Here is a 20945-nt window from a genome sequence, read left to right as displayed (position 1 = left end):
CAAATTTTTATTTCAGATTTGAAATACATTTTTTTGAATTAAGGTCATTTTTCTTATGTTTTAATGTAATAAGGGATGTTGAAGAACCCAACACAACAAATGGGTGAGCGAAATAAGAATCCATTTTGGTACTTAGTCATAACTGTTTGAGAGTTTTGTCAGTAAATAGTATTCTTTGTGCAGGTCCCGTCTTTTTGAGTTCACCAGGGACGACAGTAAAGTGCTAGATGTAGACACTCCAGGTGGAGGATTAATGGCAGAATTTGCTCACATGGTAAGAGTCTTCACAAACTAAAACTTCTATACAATACTATCAAGTATTAAATACCTTTTTTGTGTTTTGCGTGTGATGTTACATGAATTTCTGCAGCTTTTAACTTTTTATTTTCTTCTAAAGTCTCTCAAAGAAAAAAAATCAAAGTCTAAAGGCACAAATGAGGTAAGAGAACCCATTTAGTGCTTCATTAAGACACAATAGTTAATTCAAATTGCGTTCAATCAAGTTGGGCTTTTTTTGTCTTTGCCTTACAAAGTCTTAAACCTGAGTCAGAAACGAGCAATGCTAAATCCGTGGTTGTCATGTTCGTTAAGATTTGGTGAATGCTAATGCTAATAAAGGCTCAAAAGAGCTAAAAAATAATCAGTTTAATTTAAGCACATGCTGGTTTAGGTAGCATTTAACAGCAAAATCATACAAAAACCTTTGAAGACATTGTTAAAAAAAAGTAAATAAACTTTTTTCATAAGGGACTTTTCATACATTTGTAACACAACATGCTTTACAGACTTAGAATAACTTTCAAACTTAAAAATCAAAACAAAAACCTTCACATGAAACAATATAAGAACAAACACAATGCCCCCAGACCTCCATGGGAGTAGAAAACATAAACGAAGAAAGAATGAAATTTGGCTAAAGACTGAAGTGAGAAAACGATTTTCTCACTAATAGATCATGATAACAGAGAGGTGTCACTACGGGCTCCACCCAATCAAGATCCCACTGCAATGACCTTTTTCCCTAGGAAACCATAGTCACTGATGAGGAGGATCCCATAAAGATAAGACTTGATTTTTTTTTTTTATAAAAGTAAAAACTAAGATCAAAATAAAATAAAATAAAATAAATAATTACATGTACAATCACTAAAATTAGACACAACTGATCTCATTAAGGGCATGATCTGAATAAAACATAATAATAATAATAATAATAATAATAATAATAACAAGGTATTATACATAAAATAATTTATATATCAAAAATATATTACTTAATTTCAGCTAAAAGCCAGTTAAAAATGCATGCATGAATACATTTATCATAACCCAGAAGGTAAAGAGAGAAAAAAAGAAGTTTAAGTGATATTAACTAAAAACAAAACAGGCCACAAAATATTTGTATTTCTTTAAGTAAATTGCAGGTACCAACTGTTTTTATTAAAGGTTAACTAAAAGTGTTTGCATCACTTTACACATATGTATTCCTTGTTTGTCAGAGTTATCTGGGAGTCACAGAAGACCTCCACATCATTCGTTTTGAGACGGTGTTGCATCACAACGGACAGACCTATAACATTAACGTGAATAAAATTCCTTTTTTTTAATTTTCAAGTCAGTGTTGAAAAGCAAATGTTCTCTGGTGCTAGTTTTAGATTTTTATTGACCTCTCCTCTCTGATGTTGCTGCAGACCACCTCCCTTCCTGTGGTCGTCATCACCAGCAGCAGTCAGGTTCCCAGTGCCTGGGCTTCCATCATGTGGTGGAACATGCTTTGCACCAGTAAATCTATGGTAAATGGATCACAGGGCTTATATAAAAAAGCACAGTCAATCCAATCATGTACTTGTTCATTATTTTTAGCATAAGATGTTCTTAAGTGGTGCTGTTTTGTCCCTTAGAACCTGTCCCTGTTCCTTGAACCTCCACCTCTGTCCTGGCAGCATCTCTCACAGCTCCTCAGCTGGCAGTTTCTGTCTGTTGCCCAACGAGGACTCGATGAGGACCAACTCTCCATGCTGAAAGAAAAACTAGTGGGTCAGTATTTATTCGTTCAACGTACACTTTGAGAATGAGATTTTTTTTCTTGCAATATGCATGTAGAATCTGGAGTTTGGCTGAAAGTGTATCTTAGCAGAAAGAAGATTTTTTAAAATAAAAATTTGTTTATAAAATGTGAAAGAAGGTAAATAAATTAAAACTAAAAACCCAGAGCTCTAAAATAGAAGCAGACAAATAAAGAAAGACATTGAAATAATAAAGAAGCCAAAAGAAAAAAATTTAAGACACAAACCCATTTAAAAATTCTATAAACGTTTTGTGGTTAACAATAGACTTTGACAGCACTTCAAGAAATGAAGAAAACATAGGTCTTTGCAAAATCAGGAATGTTAGAGATGAGGTTTGAAAAACTAGGGCAAACAAGCAAGAAGCTACGAAATGTTAAGGACAATCCCGCTATTATCAGCTTGTGTCTTTATAGGTTGAAAATGGATGGTTTTGTGTTCTGAACTTGTCTGAGCTCATTATTGGGAGTGGGCTGTAACAATAATTAACTCAGTAAAACACTAAAGCTGCATTACCAGTGCGGCCACTTCACATGAAAAGTGTAATAACACATATTGGGGTTCTAGAATGAAAACTCTCACGTTCATGCGTAACTACTCACGTTTCTTCGACCATTTCGGCTCTATGTAAGAAACGCGCAGCTATTGAACACATGATGCAAGTTAAACGAGGTCAAACCAATCAGGGGACTTGGATTTGGTAGTGATGTATGTTCCTTTTAATTTATGGAAAGTGCCAAGCGTTTGAAAATTGATCAGGGAGGAGAAATTAAGAATTGAGTTTTTTGCGTGGCCAATATCACACAAAACTTTTCAAATATCGGAATAGAGCTGTGAAAGACAAAGCCTGGAGCAAGATTCACGAAATTTTAACCACTTTGACATCACCAAGCCTCTTCCAACTGTTGGTGGTGGATATATGCTAGTAAACAGTAGAAAAAGAATAAGAAGCCCTTCCCTGATTGTCCAGTGTGAACAGCATTGGCTAAATGCACATTCAAGAACCCGCATTTAGCGCGTTCTTGAATTTGCATCACATTCCCGGTGTGTCTGTAGCTTCAGACAGAGTAAGAAAGGACTGAATGCCAATGAACAATGGGATCAAAAGTTTCAAAAATACTTGCTTATTGAAGAGATTCTACACAACAATAGACAAGAGCTAAGCAATTTGAAATCATAAGGAGAGATTGTTTACTGAAAAACGAGTAAACCTAAGCAAAAAGTAACATTAGCCAAGTATTGAGATTTTCTAGCTGATCAAACTAAAACCATCAGCTGGTCTCAATCTTCTGATTCTCATCAACCAACATCAATCAGCAGGTCTGAGAAGAACAGCTCCTGCAAAGAAAAAGAGAAAAGAAGAGATGCGCACAAAGAAAACAGAACCATATGGCTCAAAGGATGCAACTTAACAATATGGTGTAACAGTTGTGTTTCTTTACAGATAATCCTGATGACCTTGTTCACTGGGGCAAGTTCTCCAAGGTGAGGTGGAGGAGTTGGTAGAAAAATGTTGACATGTGACTGTCCTAGCGTCTTAATGCAAATGCATGGATGCTTGAAAGTTTTTAAACTGACAAGTTACGCCAGCGCACTATAAATGCTAGATTGCTCTTCCATCACTAATAGAATAGAATGGAACTTTACTAACCTAATAACTTATTTATTTTAGCTCTAATAATTTCTAATAAAGAGGATTTATATTCTCTAGTGAAATACTATTTTATAACTGTTTCACCTTTAAGGGTTTTTCTTGTCTATGTTAAAAATTGTGATGTAAAGATAAACTAGGATCATATTTATTACAGTCTTTCATTGGCATAACACGGTGACTTTTGATTGTGTGTCAGAATGAAAGTGCCTGGATTTGGATTGATGCAATTCTAAGTTTAATCAAAAAACACCTGGCTGATCTTTGGCGGGACGGGTAAGACTTCACAAAAGTACATCAGGCCTACGCTCTTGTTAGCGTGTACTGAGAGGCTAATTATGAACTTTTTTTTTTTTTTTTTGCTAAATTTTGATTTCAGGCACATCATGGGATTCGTAAGCAGGCGAAGAACCAAGCTCCTGCTGCAGGGTAAACCCAATGGAACATTCCTGATTCGTTTCAGTGAGAGTGTGAAGAATGGAGCCATCACTTTCAGCTGGGTGGATAGCTCCACTGGAGGTACCTTTATTACCTTTTTTTGTATATGGATGCAGATGTATGGAAAGTCAAGTCACAAAAATATATAGTTTGGTGTGTATGAACTATTGGACAAATATGAACACATATCTCATGTGGTGATATGTCAGGTTTACTTATGGTTCTAATTCCGTGGTTTGGCCAAATGCAGCATTTGTTTACACCTGTTCACCTTTGTGTGCATTTTTTCCCTCGTTTGAGTTTAAATAAATTCCTACTCCAATCATCTTTTGATCTATTGTAAAGGTGCTCCAAAGGGTCTTTTAATCCTGATATTTTCTGTTACAATTTTGTATATTTAACTTTTGAAACACATTTTATTCCATGTTTTATCAAGTTTTATGTAATATTAACATACATTGCCAAACACTTTTTTTCTCAAGAAAAGTGCAATATAAATAAATTTGTTTTTTCTGTTTGCTTTAGTTTCACACACCCCTGTAAACTGAGAAAGCATTGTGCACAAATTATAATTAATTTTTTTATTGCATTCAGTTATCTGCGGTGATGTTGCATACATTTTATGCAGACTTTTGCTTATTCCTGCAGAAGCCCACGTTCATTCAGTTGAGCCCTACACCAGGCAGGAGCTTTCACTCTTGTCTCTGCCTCATGTCATTACCCGTTACAGTCTGACAGCGCGCGGAAAGACAAGTAACCCTCTAATCTATCTTTACCCCGACATCCCCAAAGACCAGGTGTTTGGAAAATACTCCAAGGAATCCGGTATTGTGACTTCCGTAATCTTTTCTTCAACTTTCCTCTTAAAACATGCAGATATCGTCACAAACCGTGACTCTCTTCTCTCTGTCTCTGTAGAACCAGGGGCTCCTAAGATAAATATGAAAGAATACGTCCAGAGAATACTCACCGTTACTTCAGAGTAAGTCGTTTAGATGTGACCATTCTTTCAGTCAGCAAACTGTAAAAAACAAAATTTTAATGTTTAGTTTTTTTTATAGTGAAACAACACCCCCTCCTTCTCCACCAAATGGGATGTCCGACATGGATTTTGACATTGTGAGTTTTTGTCCTTTTATTGACACCTGCATTAGTCTATAGTTTTTTTTAAGCAACCCTTGGTAAAAGACATTTTTAAAAAATCTTGTATTTCCTATAATAAATAGAGTATTTTTTATCATCTTAAATGTTTCAATTTTTGTTTATTTAACATATATAATTGTAACTATTATATATAAATATATCATTGTATTGTTTTAATGCATTTTTAGCCCAATCTTGATGCTGGTCAGGAGGAAATCTTGAATGATTTACTCGGCATTTCTGAATCTGACGCCGTCTTCTTTCCGTATGGAGGAATTCCCTACATGGATATGTTCATGTCTTAAAATATTACAGCTTATATAAACATGCCATAATCTTCCTTTTACCACCTTGTGTGCTATAATTGGCCATAGAATCAAAAACAGATTACGGTACACTGAGAATCCTTATCTGTTAAGCACAAATCTCTGCGTAATTTGTGAATACCATTGCTTTATCACAGTTTTTAAGGAGACAAATATTACAAAATCTTCTTAATATTTAGAAATGTTATTTGGATTTTTATGTTATTCAATGGTTTAAAATGTAATGAAAATCTTGTGTTGGTTTTAAACTTTTCTAACAATCTTACAATAAACAATAAGAATCTAACAATAATAAAAACAAAATAGTAGAAACAGCCTCTATTAGCAATTTTGAGCCTCTATTAGCATTAGCAAAACAGCCATACAATATTGCAACAACAAAAAAACTTCAAAAGTAAAACTACATTAAGATTAATGTTGAACACAGCTGTGTTTAAAAGCCAGGGATGAGAAGTGGATTTTAAGTGAAGGATCAAAGCAAGAAAATGTTACAGCAGCTCTGATGTGAAGAAGGAAACCGCTAAATCATTTAGGAGCAAAAGTCTGGCACAAAGTCTGGAGTTTGAAACTTTTAGAGGAAGCTGGGTAGAAGATGTTAAATTTATTTCTGGAGCTGATAATTGTGATGGAGCCAAACTACTAAAAGCTTTGAAAACAATTACAAAAACCTTAAGATGGATCCCAAAATTAAAACTACGTGAGTGGAGGGCAGCAAGTAAAGGGGTGATGAGATCATTCAAAACTAAATTCTCCACAAATTAGTGGAGTAAATATTTAAGTCTAGAAAAAGAATGTAAATTTATTTTCATTTTTTTGTGAGAACCATTACAAAACTGATCAGAAAAAAATGGTTATTGTCACTTGTCTTGGCTACCAGAACATTTTAGACCTTATTGAGATTTTGTTTACCATGTGGTATGTGTAAATTATCCACATATTTTAGATTACGGTACAAAAACATAGTAAAATATATGATGTATTCATACATTACATTAAAATAAGTGTGCCGCAGTGTTAACACCTCCAGGTGGGTAAATATGCTGTATGCTGTTCAAAGCAATTTATAGCAGAACATGATACTGTTTCATCTTTTGTGGGTAAGACCTGAGCTACTTTGAAGTACATCCAACAATTCTTTTACAAGATTGATTAAACAGCATTAGTTTAATTTTCGAAAAATGTTTTACATTTTAGTTCACACTTTTAGAACCCTACATGATCTGATTCCCCATTATATCTTTGAGATTTTAGAATACCTCGTCAAATTTACTTGGTGGTCTCCCACACACATTTTAAAACCTGAAGGGATCACGTGTTCTAAACAATAGCTCCCAAAAAATCTGCTATACCTTTTGTTTTTTGGTAATGAACTTACTGAATTAAAGCTAAAGCTTACATGCAACTAGACAGGTTGCTTTTTGTTTGATATCAGCAACACTGAAAAAAGAACATTGTCTATGTTGTGAAATATTTGTAATATGCTGTAATACGCAAACTCTACATCACAAGTGTATTCTTTGTATTAAAAGAACTTATTTAAACTTTGCTTTAGCGTGCTTTCTTTCTGTTTTTATGTCCCATCACTTCAGGCTCAGTGTTCCCTCTGATGAAGGAATGTTAAGTCCTTGAATGACACAATGAGACAAATACAAACACTGCAAACAATCATTGTGCGGATGGATCTTATTTTGAATTGTATATTAGTTTTATAGATATTACATTTTTGACCTGCTTTCTGAGTTTGACATCTCAGAAAGTGCATTTGCATTTGGATGGATGGAAAGAATAGAGGGATACATACAATAGATGTGATAGATACAGATGGGCTGCACAGTGGGTGGTAGCTAGCCATCTCACCTTCTTATGGTCAGAAGGCCCTGGTTCAAATCCAGGCTAGGTCCTTTCTGTGTGTGGAGCTTTGCATGTTCTCCTCGTGCATAGTGGGTTTTCTCTGGACACTCCGCATTCCCCTCTCAGTCCAAAAACATGCTTGGTAGGTTCACTGGTTTCTCTAAAATTGTGCATGTGTACCAGAGTAATTGTGTGTTCTGCAACAGACTGGCAACTTGTCCAGGGTTTACCCCGCCCCAACAGTAGCTGGGACAGGCTCCAGCAACCCATGACCCCAAAAGGGATAGTGGGTTAAGAAAATGAATCAATAGATACGATATTTTATTCATCCCTGATGGAAAATTCTTCAACAAATCAGACATGAACATTTGTTCCAAATTTAACTGTTTTCAATGATTTGAAAAAAAAGCTCAATCTGGATCGGTTTTATGTTTCATGAGTCAGCCAGCAAACTGATAAAGCAACATTCATATTTGATAGTGGAGAAGATAGAAGATGAATGACCTACTGGTAGTCTACCTTTTTCAACCACTTAGATATTTATAACTTCAATTCCTTCAACTTTATAAAAAATAAATGTTTTATTTTTTATTTTCTTGAGAAAATACTTTAAGAAATTATTTAATGCAACTACAAATCACTTTTTAATGAAGCCATAAAGAAAAGCGATACATAATAAAGCATTACCATTATTATTTCTTGGTAAAACAGTTCATGATACAACAAACCAAGAAAAGATACAGTGTAAACGGTAAGAAAAGAACTTTAATCAAAATGCAAAAACTCACACATTGTACAGTCTGTTGATGAATTCTCTGGTAATTCAAGTTTCTATGAAATAAATACATGTTTCTTACATTCACCATGGCCAGGCATTGCAGAGACCTGCTGGTTGTCTTGCAGCATTCACAGAAACAATCTTAGCAGTGACCCTGCATCTGGAGGTCAATCAGGTCCAAGAATCCTAATACCCATAAAAATAAATTACAGCAGAATTTCACGACAGCTCACAATCTTACAACATCGACAAAGAGTGGTGCTATTACCCAAATATAAGCAGGTAGAGAACAAGGCAAACTTTAAATAAAGTAATGACCTTTGACACAGTATGTGTACTAATGATGAGCCTACAGTAAACTGATACTGTAAACACGAGATCACAGATATTCAGATATCAGATGTTAAGCAGCTTACACACTCAGTGCTCACACACGTGCACATTGTAATTAAGACAAACAAAAAGCAAAGCACACCATTTTAAACAACACACCAATGACTTGCATGTTTCAGAGGCCTGAGCATCTAAATATATATATATATTTTTTTGCTTCATGAAAGGTCCCATGGAGAAGCCTCTGAAGGTTCTGTAGACGAGGTCTAGAGCAGGCTGTCCAGGCTCTTCTCCGTCCTCTCTTGTCCATCAGGAGCTGCAGGCGGGCTGTAGTTTTCCTGGTACTGCTGCAGGATGGTCACCACATCATGGTGGCCAAAAAGCATTGCCTCATCCATTGGTGTTTTTCCCCATCTAGACCATGAAAAGGAATGGCTTAGGGCAGCCCACTTTTGCTAGACAAGCAGTATTTATCACTCTGAGAGAAGTACAGATGTTGACCTGGACTCACCTGTCTCTGGGTGATGGGTTCACCTTGCACGCCTCCAGCAGGAAGCGCACCACTTCTATGTGTCCTGAAAGTGGACCAGGTGTTACAAACACATCTTAAGTGTGCGCTAAATGCATCACCTCATATAAATTATTAATCAGTGCAGGCTTGTTGACCTGAAACTGTCGCTTACCTTCAGCTGCTGCCACGTGAAGAGCCGTTCTGGAGTCATAGTCCCTCTGTTCCATGTCCATGGATGACAACGCAAACCTGCACACACAAAGGTATCTTCAGTCTTCACATGCATACGGTCTGTTGTGGATTAGCCTGCACTTGTGTCTTTTTTACTGTCATCACCTCAGACTTTAAGCATTTCTTTGTGTAAACAAAACAAATATCAATTTATTAAGAGACTACCATTAAAATGTAGCATAAAAATTTACGGTTTATGTTAATCTCCAGTAAGGTTTTGAGGGTGAAAAGCACATCAATTCCCACATTACAATCCATATGTTTTGATTTTTTGTCCTTTTTGTTTTTGCTAGAGGTCACAGGAGCTTCAGTGTCACATCACAAAGAATAAATACTGTTGTGAAAAATAAATGCTTAACCCTAGTGCTATCCTAGGCACTTTGACATTGGGAGTTGGGTCATCTAGACCCACTAGACAGTGCGCTGAACCTTTTTTCTTCAATGATTTGTGAGCCTCACTAGTTTCCATGGATTACATGAAATCCTCTCCACCTTTATCCGCCTTTGTCATGGTAGAGAGAACACGTCAATGGTCATCTTGACCCCATAAGATAGCACAAGGGTTAAGAAAGAGCTTCACCTGTAACTGTTAAACAACCAGAAGACAGCTATGAAGCACAAACTTCCAGAATAAAAGACTTTTAGATATTTTTTGTCACCAGATATTAGCCAGTTCTTTTCTATGTTTCTATCATGTTCTCTGCATTTGGACCCTTTGTGTTTTTTCATCATGATAACAGAAATACATTCAAAAATGGCTTTTAAACTATTTAATTGAAAGCTATTGGAACAACTCTGTATAAAATAATTACAAACACCTAAAATGCTTGTTTTGATGTGAGACACCAGTAGAATATCTGAGATTTGTACAGGAAGGATTTCCTTAAACTTTCCAAACTTGTGAGCTGCACCACATAAACATACCAAAGAGTTCATGTTGCAGAGGCAAAAAATGTCTGCAGGAACTTGTTTTGCTGTTGCTTCTTAAAAATGCATGCTGGTGTGCTAAAAAAAAAAGCTTTGCTGGTGGCAGTTAAGTGAACAAGTTCTATGAGGAATTGTGTGTAAGGGAGAAGTATCACCTCCTCAGGGCAGATACGTCTCCTGTGTAGGCAGCGAAGAGCAGGTTGATGACGGATTTGACCTGCAGATAAAAAAGGAAAACAAAACGTTAACAAGGAGTTTCTGCATCACCTTTTTTGCTTCAACAATTTTTTTAATTTTTAACATCCTTTAATTTAAAATCAGAATAAAAAGAATAAAATCTATCATTAGGATTAAATTCACAAGTATTAGTAGGAATATAATTCAATAATCCCTTGCCTAAAATAATACTTACCTTATAAAAGAACCATCATACAATCATGTATATAATACATCTGGGTATTTCTTTGTTTAATTTAATTTTTTTAAAGATTAGTAAAAAAAGATTTCACATATTGTTTAAATTCATAATTAATAAGACACTTAACATAAAAAAACTGATAATTAAAGGATAAGGTATCGCACGTCTTTATAAAAAAATTCACTTCATCAACGATAAACCTCATCTAATCATGTGAGAGGCAACGAAGACATTACGTCTTGTAAATAGTATATGCCATGTGTCAATGAATATACCTGTTCATAATATAATGGATCTAAACACTCTAATCCAGATTCAAATAAAATGATATTTGAGAATTAGGTCTCAATGCACAAGACATGCTGAGTATAAAAAGGTCAGATGAAATGCAATTAAGGAGTTCTTGTATTAAAAGTATTTATTCTGTCTTTCATAATCTACATAAGTATATTAAGTAATTAAAATTTAACCCCATATTGTTAGATATATGATGTTATATATATTGTTACCACAGTGTAATTAAGACAGATAATCATTATCAGTTTAACAAGAGGCGGGGGTGGAGAGCAGAAAGGTGTGGAGATGGAAAGGGGAACAAGACTTATAGACCGGGATCAGGCTCCGACTGTTCTTATGGGGGGGATGGAAAAAAGAAGGGAGCCGGAGTTTACTAAAAATGTTCTAGAGTTGAGAAGACTTTTAGAAATGTTGATAGAGTCTGAAGATAGAAGTTGAAGGTGTGATGTTGAATGTTGTCAGTGATTATGTCCTTCAGATAGGATGTGAGCAAGAGGAGAAGGAGAACTTCTAGAGAGAGATGGACGAGGTGATCCAGGATAGGGAGGCATTATTGAAAGGATGCTGAGGTTGGACCAATGAGGGGGTTTATGAATGAGGTGAAAGAAATTATGAGGGTGGTAGGTGTGAGTGAAGAGAATACTAAGAATGGGGGTTAGGATAGCAGTGGATAGCAGTGGATGGTTCGTTGTGGTGACCCCTAGTCACCCGAGTCATCCTTTATGGTCAATAAAGATTCTGTAAGAAAAATCCATTCTTCAAACATTAATAGTCTAATATGTTGTTAGGACTGTTAAATGCCACAAAATATCAGAACAGGATCTCTATAAATCCTCTGGTTATTCGATTAATTATGTTATGCAGTAAATCAGAGGTTTCATTCACTTACAACATTGATAATATCCTCCTGAGTATCTAAAGAAAAAATTGCAGTCAATTCTTTTTAATCCACCAAAAACTACAATTCCCAGAACCCCATCTCTGTCGATTCCAAAAGGAGTTAATTCAGCAGAATGCAGTGGTTGGAAGATATTGAGAAATGTCCTCTACAGAGTACAAATTTGCATTACTGGTTGTCAGGAGGATAAACTAAGTTATGATTGTTAAAACTGTTTTTTAGCCTCAAATACAAAAGGGGTTTATACAAATATACACTCTGTTTGTCAGAAGATCCATAAACCCCTATTGAAACAGCAAAATATGTCCAACACAAGAGGCCTTCAGCTCTGATCTACTTGCTCAGCTGTTGGACAGGACAAGTTAGGGGAGAAAAACTGCTTCTTAGATGACAAATAATTTTATTCAGCTTGTTGGGCCACAATCAGTATAACACTGGGGTTCTCAGGAACAAACTCAGGGGTTTGTTCAGCAACAATCCTTTTATTTAGATATCTAGCTTAGTTCAGACACTTTCACTTCATTTTGGCATCAATGCAGTTTGTTTAGATAATTTAGCATTGAGATAATATCAGCAAATATTCAAATTTACTCCGCAAACTTTGGCTTTGGGGAATAGTTGGGGAAAAAAAGACCACAATGATCCTTCTTATTTCTTTTTTTCATTTTTAGCTGAGTTCCTTCAGTTTGCATAACCCTTGTGCTATTCTAAGCACTTTAACATTGGGAGTGGGGTCATCTAGACCCCACTAGACAGTGCACTGAACTTTTTTCTTCAAAGATTTGTGATCTTCACTGGTGTCCATGGATTACATGAAATCCTCTCCACCTTTGTCATGGTAGGGAGAACACGTCAGTGGTCATCTTGACCCCATAGGATAGCACAAGGGTTACATTCTAAAGCCTTTAGGTTTATTATTAGCAGTCTACAATGATATTCAGCAAATTACTGCTTTCAAACTGATTGCTCTCAGCCTTTATATCATTATTAAAATGCAGCACATGACTTTTTGCTCAGTTATTTTAACATTTAGCTAATATTTTAGCATTTTTCTGCTACAGTTATTGCTGCTCTTTTCTTTTGTTATTTACCTTGGTTTTAGGCCTTTGTTAAAAAGTAGTTTTTAGACTGGTTTCTAAAAACGTATTGAAAACTTAGTTTAGACTACTAACAGGTAATAAGAAATATATTCATTTTTCATTCATTCATCTTCTAAAACTGTCCCTTTCGGGGTCACGGGGTTGCTGGAGCCTATCCCGGCCACTTGTGGGCAAAGGCAGACAAACGTTTGAGTATTTTTCCACAGTTTTATTACTAACATGCAGGTTTGAGTGTTTTCTTAATTTGTTGTCTAAATGTATTAAAAGGTCAAAATGCAATAAAATCAGGGAATTAAAAAATTTGTAAAATCAAAATCTAGATTAAGCAAATTATTTTACACTTATGCATCTTATTTTCCTTATGCCAGAGTTAAAATGTTCTTAAAATGTTAAAAAAAAAATCTGATTTTTATAATGCAGACTAGACTCTTTGCTTTGTTTTATAATTAGTCAAGAATAATCTGACCAATCCCATTCCTGGGGGAAAAAAAATAAAAATAATAATCAGGTGTTAAAGAACAGCTTTAGGGAAAGAGCAAAAGAGATATTACAAAAGTGTTTCATTTTATTTTATTGCATGAGACACAAAGGCAACAACAGCAAAGAAAAATAAAACAATGCTTTTACTGTTTTGTCTGTTTAAGTCTTTTCTTTAGAAGTGTTGATTAGAACAGTTTCACATGTCACGGGGTCTTCAAGCAGACACAACAGTATGTCAGTTAATGAAGAGCTTTTACATAATTACATTCTGACAAAAAAGGAAATTGTACGGTCTCAGAATTGTTTTAAAGATTTTCTTTTGACAAAATGCCAGAATAGATTAAAAATTATTGACTGTAACGAATCAAAAGCCAAATTATTTGTGACATTACTAATAATGAGACCCTACAATTTCTCAGTTTAATCAAATGTTAAAGTAGTGATTTTTACAATTAATTTCCAGTTAAACAAATGGTAAAAATCACAATTTTGTCACAAATTAACACTTACATGGAAAATGTGCAAGGAAATCATACAAAACATCAAAAGATGGGATTAACAGACAATTATATGCATATAGAAATGTTGCATGCAAAACAGAAGAGAAAATGAAAACATTCATGACATGTGGCATAAACAAAACAAACAACAGGGATTTTTATGGAAATTTTGGTAAAAAGATTCAAAGGCCCCATTATCACAGAGTAAAATTTAAATAATTACATTTTGGAAAACAAAGAGAAGTTTTACTTTATCTAGAACAGCTCCCACGAGAAAGGATGATGCCATTTATTCTTGTAATTGATCAAAATTAGGATAATTATATAAGGACAGTGGATGCTGATTGGTAGGAATGATTCTCAGTTAGTCCCTCTGTGCTGGTCCAAGTTCAGCTTCTGGTCATGTCTCCTAAATTTGATAATTGAGAGTGTAAACTCCCAAAAATGTCTGATTATCATGACTGGTGTGTCAGTGAGGCTCATCTCCTCTCGTATTTTCACAAGACCTTTCCCTTAAACGTCAAGAAGATCAGCTTAACCCTGTTATCTGGTAGCTTCATATCTAAAGCCCAGGAGAACAAGATGCATCTCCACCTGCGTACTGAAAGAAATTTGACCAAATGTAGGACATAGGTCAAAGTGCCGCTCTAATGATAAAATTGCATACAGAAAATATGGTTATGATGCCCAAAATAAAATCTTGAACTGTTTTTAGTTCATTTAGTGGTACCCCATTCACCCATGCACACAAACATTCACACACTGATGGTGGCTCCACTGCCAAACACTGGCGCCAGCCTCCCACCAGAGGCAAGGTGGGGTTCAGTGTCTTGCCCGAGGACACTTCGACACATGGGCGTGCAAGGCGGGAATTGAACCTGTAATCTTACGGTCATGGGTCGACCGCCCTACCGCTGCACCACGGCCGCCCACAAGTGACATATAAAGCATTTATGAGTCTCAGTTCAAAACGCTTTTCGATTTCCTAAAACTGCAGCGTGTCCTTAAACTCTGACAGTATGAACTCAAATGACTTCTATATTTGAATAAATGCAAACACGAACCAATAACTTCAACTTCACTGTGAAATATTTAAAAGCTGGATGTTTTTTAGAATGTTCCAACAAAAAATATCATATAGCAACAATATGCTTACTAAACCAGCAACAGCAAAAGTTCTCATCTGTCCTCGGCTGGTAGTCACTAATGACGACTACTTTGTACTCACAAACAATGATGAATTAAACCTTATTTACAGAAAAACAAACAAAAATATATGTCCAACAATGTATTGTAACATATATGAGAGAGAGCAGTCTCAAGGCAGATCAGCAGTCACGCCCTCAAAACCAACAGCACAGTTATGCCAAACAGCTAAAGCTTTCCTTTCAGAGTAATAATAAAGGCATCCGCTGAGTTCATGTGCAAAAGGCTTCATGCCCTGAAGGAGTCTTAATGTAGAACATCCACACGCTTCACACATGTTAGGATACGTCAGGAAGAAGTGTCGCTGCTTAAAGCAAAATGCACCTGCTGCTGCGTCCATTTGGAAGTGCAGCCACATATTCATACTGACAGTTGACACAACAGGCAACCAGTATCACACTTTTACAGAGCAAATAATACTGAATAATTGTTGTGACTTTGGGCCAGTAGCTATCAGACTGCATTAATAAAGTTTGGATAACTGCAGACAATTTTTCAAAACACTGAAAAATGACAGAGATTGCATCTTAAGAGGACTAGATCACAGGAAATATGCTACATTTATATTTGTGTCATTTGTGTGACTCGTTAAATGAATCACTGGAAACTGTACTGGTGCTTAGACATTTCCTTGTGTAAAAAAAAACCTGCTTTTCAAAATGCACATGCCTTCACATGGCTACACCTTTTTAAAATAATAGACTGGATGAACAGCACAGGACAGCTCGTGGCTGATTAATGACACAGGAATGTGTCAAGTTCTTTTTAACAGCAATTTTTTCATTAATGACAGATGCATGTTTTACATCCAGTCTCTGCAAATATTTTTTTTTAAAAACTGTTGTCTTTAATAAAGCACAAAAGGTCAAAAGCTTTTCACTTTAAATTTTAACACAAAATCAGCGATTGTTTTGCCAGAATTTAGAATTTCTTAGTAGAAAGTAGGCACATTTATAGACTTAACACACACACACACACACACACATGTTAAACATGCACCACAACAATGCTCTGAGAAAACATGTGAAACAAACTCCAAAGCTGCCTGCTTTGAGCAGCACAACTTCTATTTTTGCAACCTTTGTTATCAGAATGAGTCTCACGCTTTTGTTACAGGTTTACACAACCTTTCTAAAATGCTATAGATCATTCCGTCAGAGCTGGACATACCGGTACATGACAAAACCAACAGTGCACAAGTGTGCACCAAAATCTTACTGCACCTTTTCTCACTGAGTAACAGCCTAGAGTAATAAAAATGAAGTCAAGGTAAACTTCAAGAGGAAACGTAGAAAAAGTCAGCTGCTGTTTGGCTGAATAAAGCATTTGTTAAAATAATGGATTTTTTTTTTTTTTAAACTCCAGCTGCACTCCTAAAATACTCCTCCAAACCTGATCGATGATGATCTCTGTTTAATCTGGACAGGCACATCTCTGAATACGCCCTTGCAGCATACTTTTCTAATCATGTGCAGATACATTTTAAATGTACTGGTTTTAATGTCAGCTTTATGTCCAGGACATATTCTTCCTTTTTTTCCATATTGGTTGGTTGATTTTTTTTTCTCCTTAAAAATTAAATCACTTTTCCACCTTCAGAAAAAACAGAAACAAATGAGGAAAGGCTAATATGCAAAATGGCAGTGGAGATAAAGCAGAAGCTCAACCTGTAAACTGAACATCCGGTTCTAAACAAACAGGTTGAGGCTCATTAGGAATTCAATGCAAAAAAACAAAAACAACTTTAAATCTAGTTTTTTTCTCTCTCCATGAAATAAAAATTAGATCACCCCATCTGCAAAAAGAAACCACTTTACATAAAATAAATAATCTTTTACATTACTTATATACATTTGAGTGACAAAAATAGGTGGAGTTCTTGTTGCAAGAGTGAGGTTGGGGGTGTGGGTGTCTTATAGGTTTCACTCGCCGACTTTGTCCATCCTATAGACTACAGTGGTGAGGCTGTCCTGGTTTGACTCAGTGGGAGAGACTTTTTTCCAAAGGGGGGCTTTCAGAGCTAGCTCTTGTTGAAGGCTCTCATAATCCATAGGTCCATAGGTGTGTTGCTGTTTTAATTGACATGAATGAGAGGTTAGTGTCACTCCCTCTGTGCGCGATTAGCAAGCGTGCGTTCCTGCCACACAAGCAGCTCAAACCACTCAGACTAGATTGATCCCTGGTTAGCGTGGTAGGTGCAGTGACATACGCTGAATTTACTTCATTACACCCACACCACAAGCAGGAAAACAGAACAACTTACAAGCACCTTTAAAGGGATATTTTCTTACTTCTAGTTTTTTTTTGCCACCAGAAGTTAGCATTTGCAACTATATGGCCTCCTTTTTTTATTTTTTTATAAAGAAGTGGTCTCCAAACATTTTTAGCCAAAGGACCAGTCTAATACACAGACTGGTCTGCATAAGACTGAAGTAGGTGACTGTTTTATTTTTTAGCTTCCGTATAACTGTTTGTTCTACTAGATTTCATGTAGGACATTGTGATCAATAGATTTTCCCTTAACTTTACCCTTTAATAGTCAAAGTGGATCCAAAAAAACTTCATCCCGACTTCAGCCTCTTGCAACTTTTAAGGTGTGGTTAAAAATAAAATGCTGCAACTGTCACACAGCTGGTGATTTTTGAAAATAAAATAATAAATGTTAAACTTAGCAGTTTAACATTTAGCAGCATCCTGATAACATTAATAATAATAGAAGTGGATTGGATTTTTCTGTGCTTTTCTAGACGCTCAAAGCACTTACAATGTGTCCATTATTCATTCACTCCTCATTCATACTTGGTGATGGCAAACTACTGTTTGGTGCAGTGCGATTCATGTATTGTCCCCCAGGAGGGGAGAGGGAGTGCTTCCAGACTCCAGTTGGCTCATCCGTGCTCCTGTTCCTGACCGTGTACCTCCCCTTTGCTCCTGCTCCTACACCTGGCTGTGGATCCTGCCTCTGGCTTGTCTCTGCTCTGTACCTGACCGAGTACCTCGTCTCTGCTCCTGCTCCTACACCTGGCTTTGGTTCCTGTCTCTGGCTCGACCCGCGCCCCTGACTGTCCCCCCAACCACGGCTGGATGAAGCTCGTCTGCTGAACTTTAAATATGTAGTTGTAGAGTTAGATAAGTTAATTCTTCTCCAAGAGTTCTGGTAAATCGCCTGTCCGTCCTGGGGGAGGATCCCTCCTTCATCTGGGCACCCCTGAGGTTTCTTCGTTTTTTACAGAATCCGTTTTTTTTAGGAGTTTTTCCTTACCGCGAAGGGGGGTCTAAGGGCAGGGATGCCAGTATAGCTTAGTCAGTTTGTTAGTTCATTTTAGTATTTTTCTATTGAACTCTTTGTATTCATGATCCTTTTGAGTTCATGTTTTACTTCGAAGCCCATCAAGACGACTGTTGTTGTGATTTTGGGTTATACAAATAAAATTGAATTGAATTGAATTGAATTGAATGGGGCAGACTGACAGAGGTGTGGCTGCCAGTACGCACCTACAGCACTTCTGCCCATCTGGGACATTTGTATGCATTCACACACCAGTGGAGCAGCATTGGAGGCAGGGCAGGCGACGTATCTCACCCAGCGACACAACGACAGTTGGCTGGGGAGAATCGGCCGCTTCATTTCATCAGTACAGTGGCTCAGGCGGTAGAGCAGGTCGTCCAGTGATCGAAGGGTCGGCGGTTTGATCCCCGCTCCCCCCAGCCAGCTGTCGTTGTGTCCTTAGAGGGCCAGTAGGTGCGAACTGGCTGCCACGACTGTGTCAGTCTGCCCCAGGGCAGCTGTGGCTACATCAGTAGGTTAACATTACCAAGTATGAATGAGGAGTGAATGAATAATGGACACATTTTAAGCATCTTGAGCACAAAGTAAAAGCGCAGATAAATCGATTTCATTATTATTACTATCAGTTATTTTAATTTTAATTCTTTTTAAACTTTAAAGAAAGCTAAAGAAGAAGTTTCTAGTTTCTTTTTTTTTTAATGGATCAATTCAACAAGTACAGTAAAAGCGGTTCAAGAAGATATTACTTTTTGTTTAAGCCCAACATCTGAACCGTGACAAAATGGTTTATAACCTCACAGGTTGCATCATGTTGAGAAATTGTAAAATGAATTTTAAAGCTTTTTATTTTTTGAGGCATTTGTTTGAGAATATCCCTTTAAAAGATTGTAGTACAACCACACAGCACACACAGGTATCTTCTTTGGTCTACAGGAAGTGGCTAAAATAATACGGAAGGGTGTGTGATGCTTTTGATTTTTTATGACTCACATCAAAGAGTGTGGTGTCCTTACCCTCTGGTCGCCTCCCTCTCTGCGAGGATCATGCTTCTTGGCAAAGTGCCTCAGGTTGTCATAGTTATGAAAGTTAAAAAGTTCAACCAGGTCCTAAAGTCAGGTAAGAGATGACACAGAAAGAGTGGTCAAAATGAAACAGAGGGAAGGGAAAGAAAAAGCCTGGGCTGTAAGTGTTTCATAAAAAAGGACATGCTTTCATTTTATCTTAAAAGTTAATAGTATTACGTAATAAAGATTGCAGTTCTTCCCATGGGACTTTAACTATAGCACCTGCATCTAAACATTAACCACATATCACTCAATTATTAATCAAATGCTTAACAATTTCCAGTTAATAATGAAACGTTTCCATTGTTTTTACATAAGAAACAGGTTAATCAACTAAAACTGCACATCCACCTACATCAACATTTTTATAAAAACCTTATAGCGCTTTAAAAACAGGCCCCCATGCTGGATCTCCACGTACCAGGCAAAACTGGATTCCTCTTACTGAGTTGCCAAGCTTGTCGAGTGGTGGTGACCAGCACACGATGCCCATCACATTGGGCACAACTAGCAAGATGCCCCCCGAGACTCCAGACTTTGCAGGCAGTCCGACCTAAAAGAGAGAGAATAGAAATAGAAGTGTAGGCCAATAGCTGCTGGGTTTGTTGGCTTTCTCTGCACTGTATTTATTTTCTTTTCACAAATGTTTTTTTTTGTATTTTAATTGTGCAAAAATGATATAAAATAATAAAATTCTAACAGCGTAACACTCTACCCATCTTACCTTTAATAGCTAAAACAACACAAATCTTTTTTTAAGCTGTTCAGTAGAAAAGTATCCAAGGAAACAAACTCATTTAGTCAGAGTTCCTTCTGTGTGTGAAGCTATAAGTGTTTTCACAGTGTAAATATATTTTTTACTTACATGGAAAGCAAACTGTCCCGAGAAATCATACATTCCGCAGGAGTGCATGAGACTCAGGGTGTTCCTCACGGCCTCTGGGGTCAGCACGCGCTCGCCTGTGATTGGGCAGATGCCACCATTGGCCAGGGTGGCTGCCATGACGCTAGCACTTTCGCAGGTCACTTCAATGGAGCACAGCTGAAAAGAGGTGAACCATTCCTATATTAGTGCATGTTTGGTAGAGGAGGTACAACAGCTCATCAAACCATTATTCTCTCTTTGAGAATGTAAAAATGTGGAATCAAAGCAACTGTTGGACTCACTTGAAAATACAAGTCCAGCACAGATGTCATGTCTGTTCCCTCTGGGAAACACTGCAAAAAACACAGATATTAAAGCAAGAACAATACAGGAAAAAACACATTTGGGAACTACATCCTCTGCTTTTCTTGTGTTTTAATAATTGACTGTATATGAGACCTGGAATGAGTGACCCCTCCCCACATATGTTCCAAATAGGAAGTACTCCTATTTACTCCAAAAAAGCCAAATTCCCATAGAGTTCTATTGAAAAATAAAAAGCTAATTATTTGT

The 20945-nt window shown here is 36.6% G+C and overlaps 2 protein-coding genes across 5 annotated transcripts in view; one reads left to right on the top strand and one right to left on the bottom strand.

Annotated features, from left to right (window-relative positions):
- Nucleotides 1-7163, top strand: part of stat4 (signal transducer and activator of transcription 4) — a 40540-nt gene extending 33377 nt beyond the window's left edge. The window contains exons 33-45 of the mRNA XM_011489603.4: nt 74-103; nt 184-274; nt 398-439; nt 1500-1583; nt 1692-1793; nt 1902-2037; nt 3511-3551; nt 3917-3993; nt 4097-4236; nt 4804-4980; nt 5074-5137; nt 5217-5274; nt 5487-7163. Coding sequence (XP_011487905.2) covers nt 74-103; nt 184-274; nt 398-439; nt 1500-1583; nt 1692-1793; nt 1902-2037; nt 3511-3551; nt 3917-3993; nt 4097-4236; nt 4804-4980; nt 5074-5137; nt 5217-5274; nt 5487-5603 — 1159 coding nt within the window. The 3' untranslated portion in view covers nt 5604-7163. The remainder of the gene's footprint in view (nt 1-73; nt 104-183; nt 275-397; nt 440-1499; nt 1584-1691; nt 1794-1901; nt 2038-3510; nt 3552-3916; nt 3994-4096; nt 4237-4803; nt 4981-5073; nt 5138-5216; nt 5275-5486) is intronic.
- A 1057-nt stretch (nt 7164-8220) lies between these two features.
- The window catches only part of glsb (glutaminase b), a 28806-nt gene continuing 16081 nt past the window's right edge, over nt 8221-20945 (bottom strand). Inside the window, exons 11-18 of one of the 4 annotated variants that reach the window (XR_002872585.2) lie at nt 20675-20725; nt 20373-20549; nt 19929-20060; nt 19434-19549; nt 10411-10472; nt 9270-9346; nt 9098-9161; nt 8221-9000 (exon numbers count right to left, since the gene is read on the bottom strand). Coding sequence is in view for 3 of the 4 variants with exons in the window: in XM_023951206.2 (XP_023806974.1) it covers nt 8853-9000; nt 9098-9161; nt 9270-9346; nt 10411-10472; nt 19457-19549; nt 19929-20060; nt 20373-20549; nt 20675-20725 (804 nt within the window). In the remaining variant the exon portion in view is untranslated. Of the gene's footprint in view, nt 9001-9097; nt 9162-9269; nt 9347-10410; nt 10473-13523; nt 17224-19433; nt 19550-19928; nt 20061-20372; nt 20550-20674; nt 20726-20945 lie in introns of those variants that run through there. The other 3 variants (XM_023951206.2, XM_023951208.2, XM_023951207.2) reach the window with 3 other exon arrangements.

Source organism: Oryzias latipes, chromosome 21 (assembly GCF_053564925.1).
Source record: "Oryzias latipes strain Hd-rR chromosome 21, Olatipes_Hd-rR_3.1".
NCBI classification, from domain to species: domain Eukaryota; kingdom Metazoa; phylum Chordata; class Actinopteri; order Beloniformes; family Adrianichthyidae; genus Oryzias; species Oryzias latipes.
This window is presented reverse-complemented; position numbering and strand designations above follow the sequence as displayed.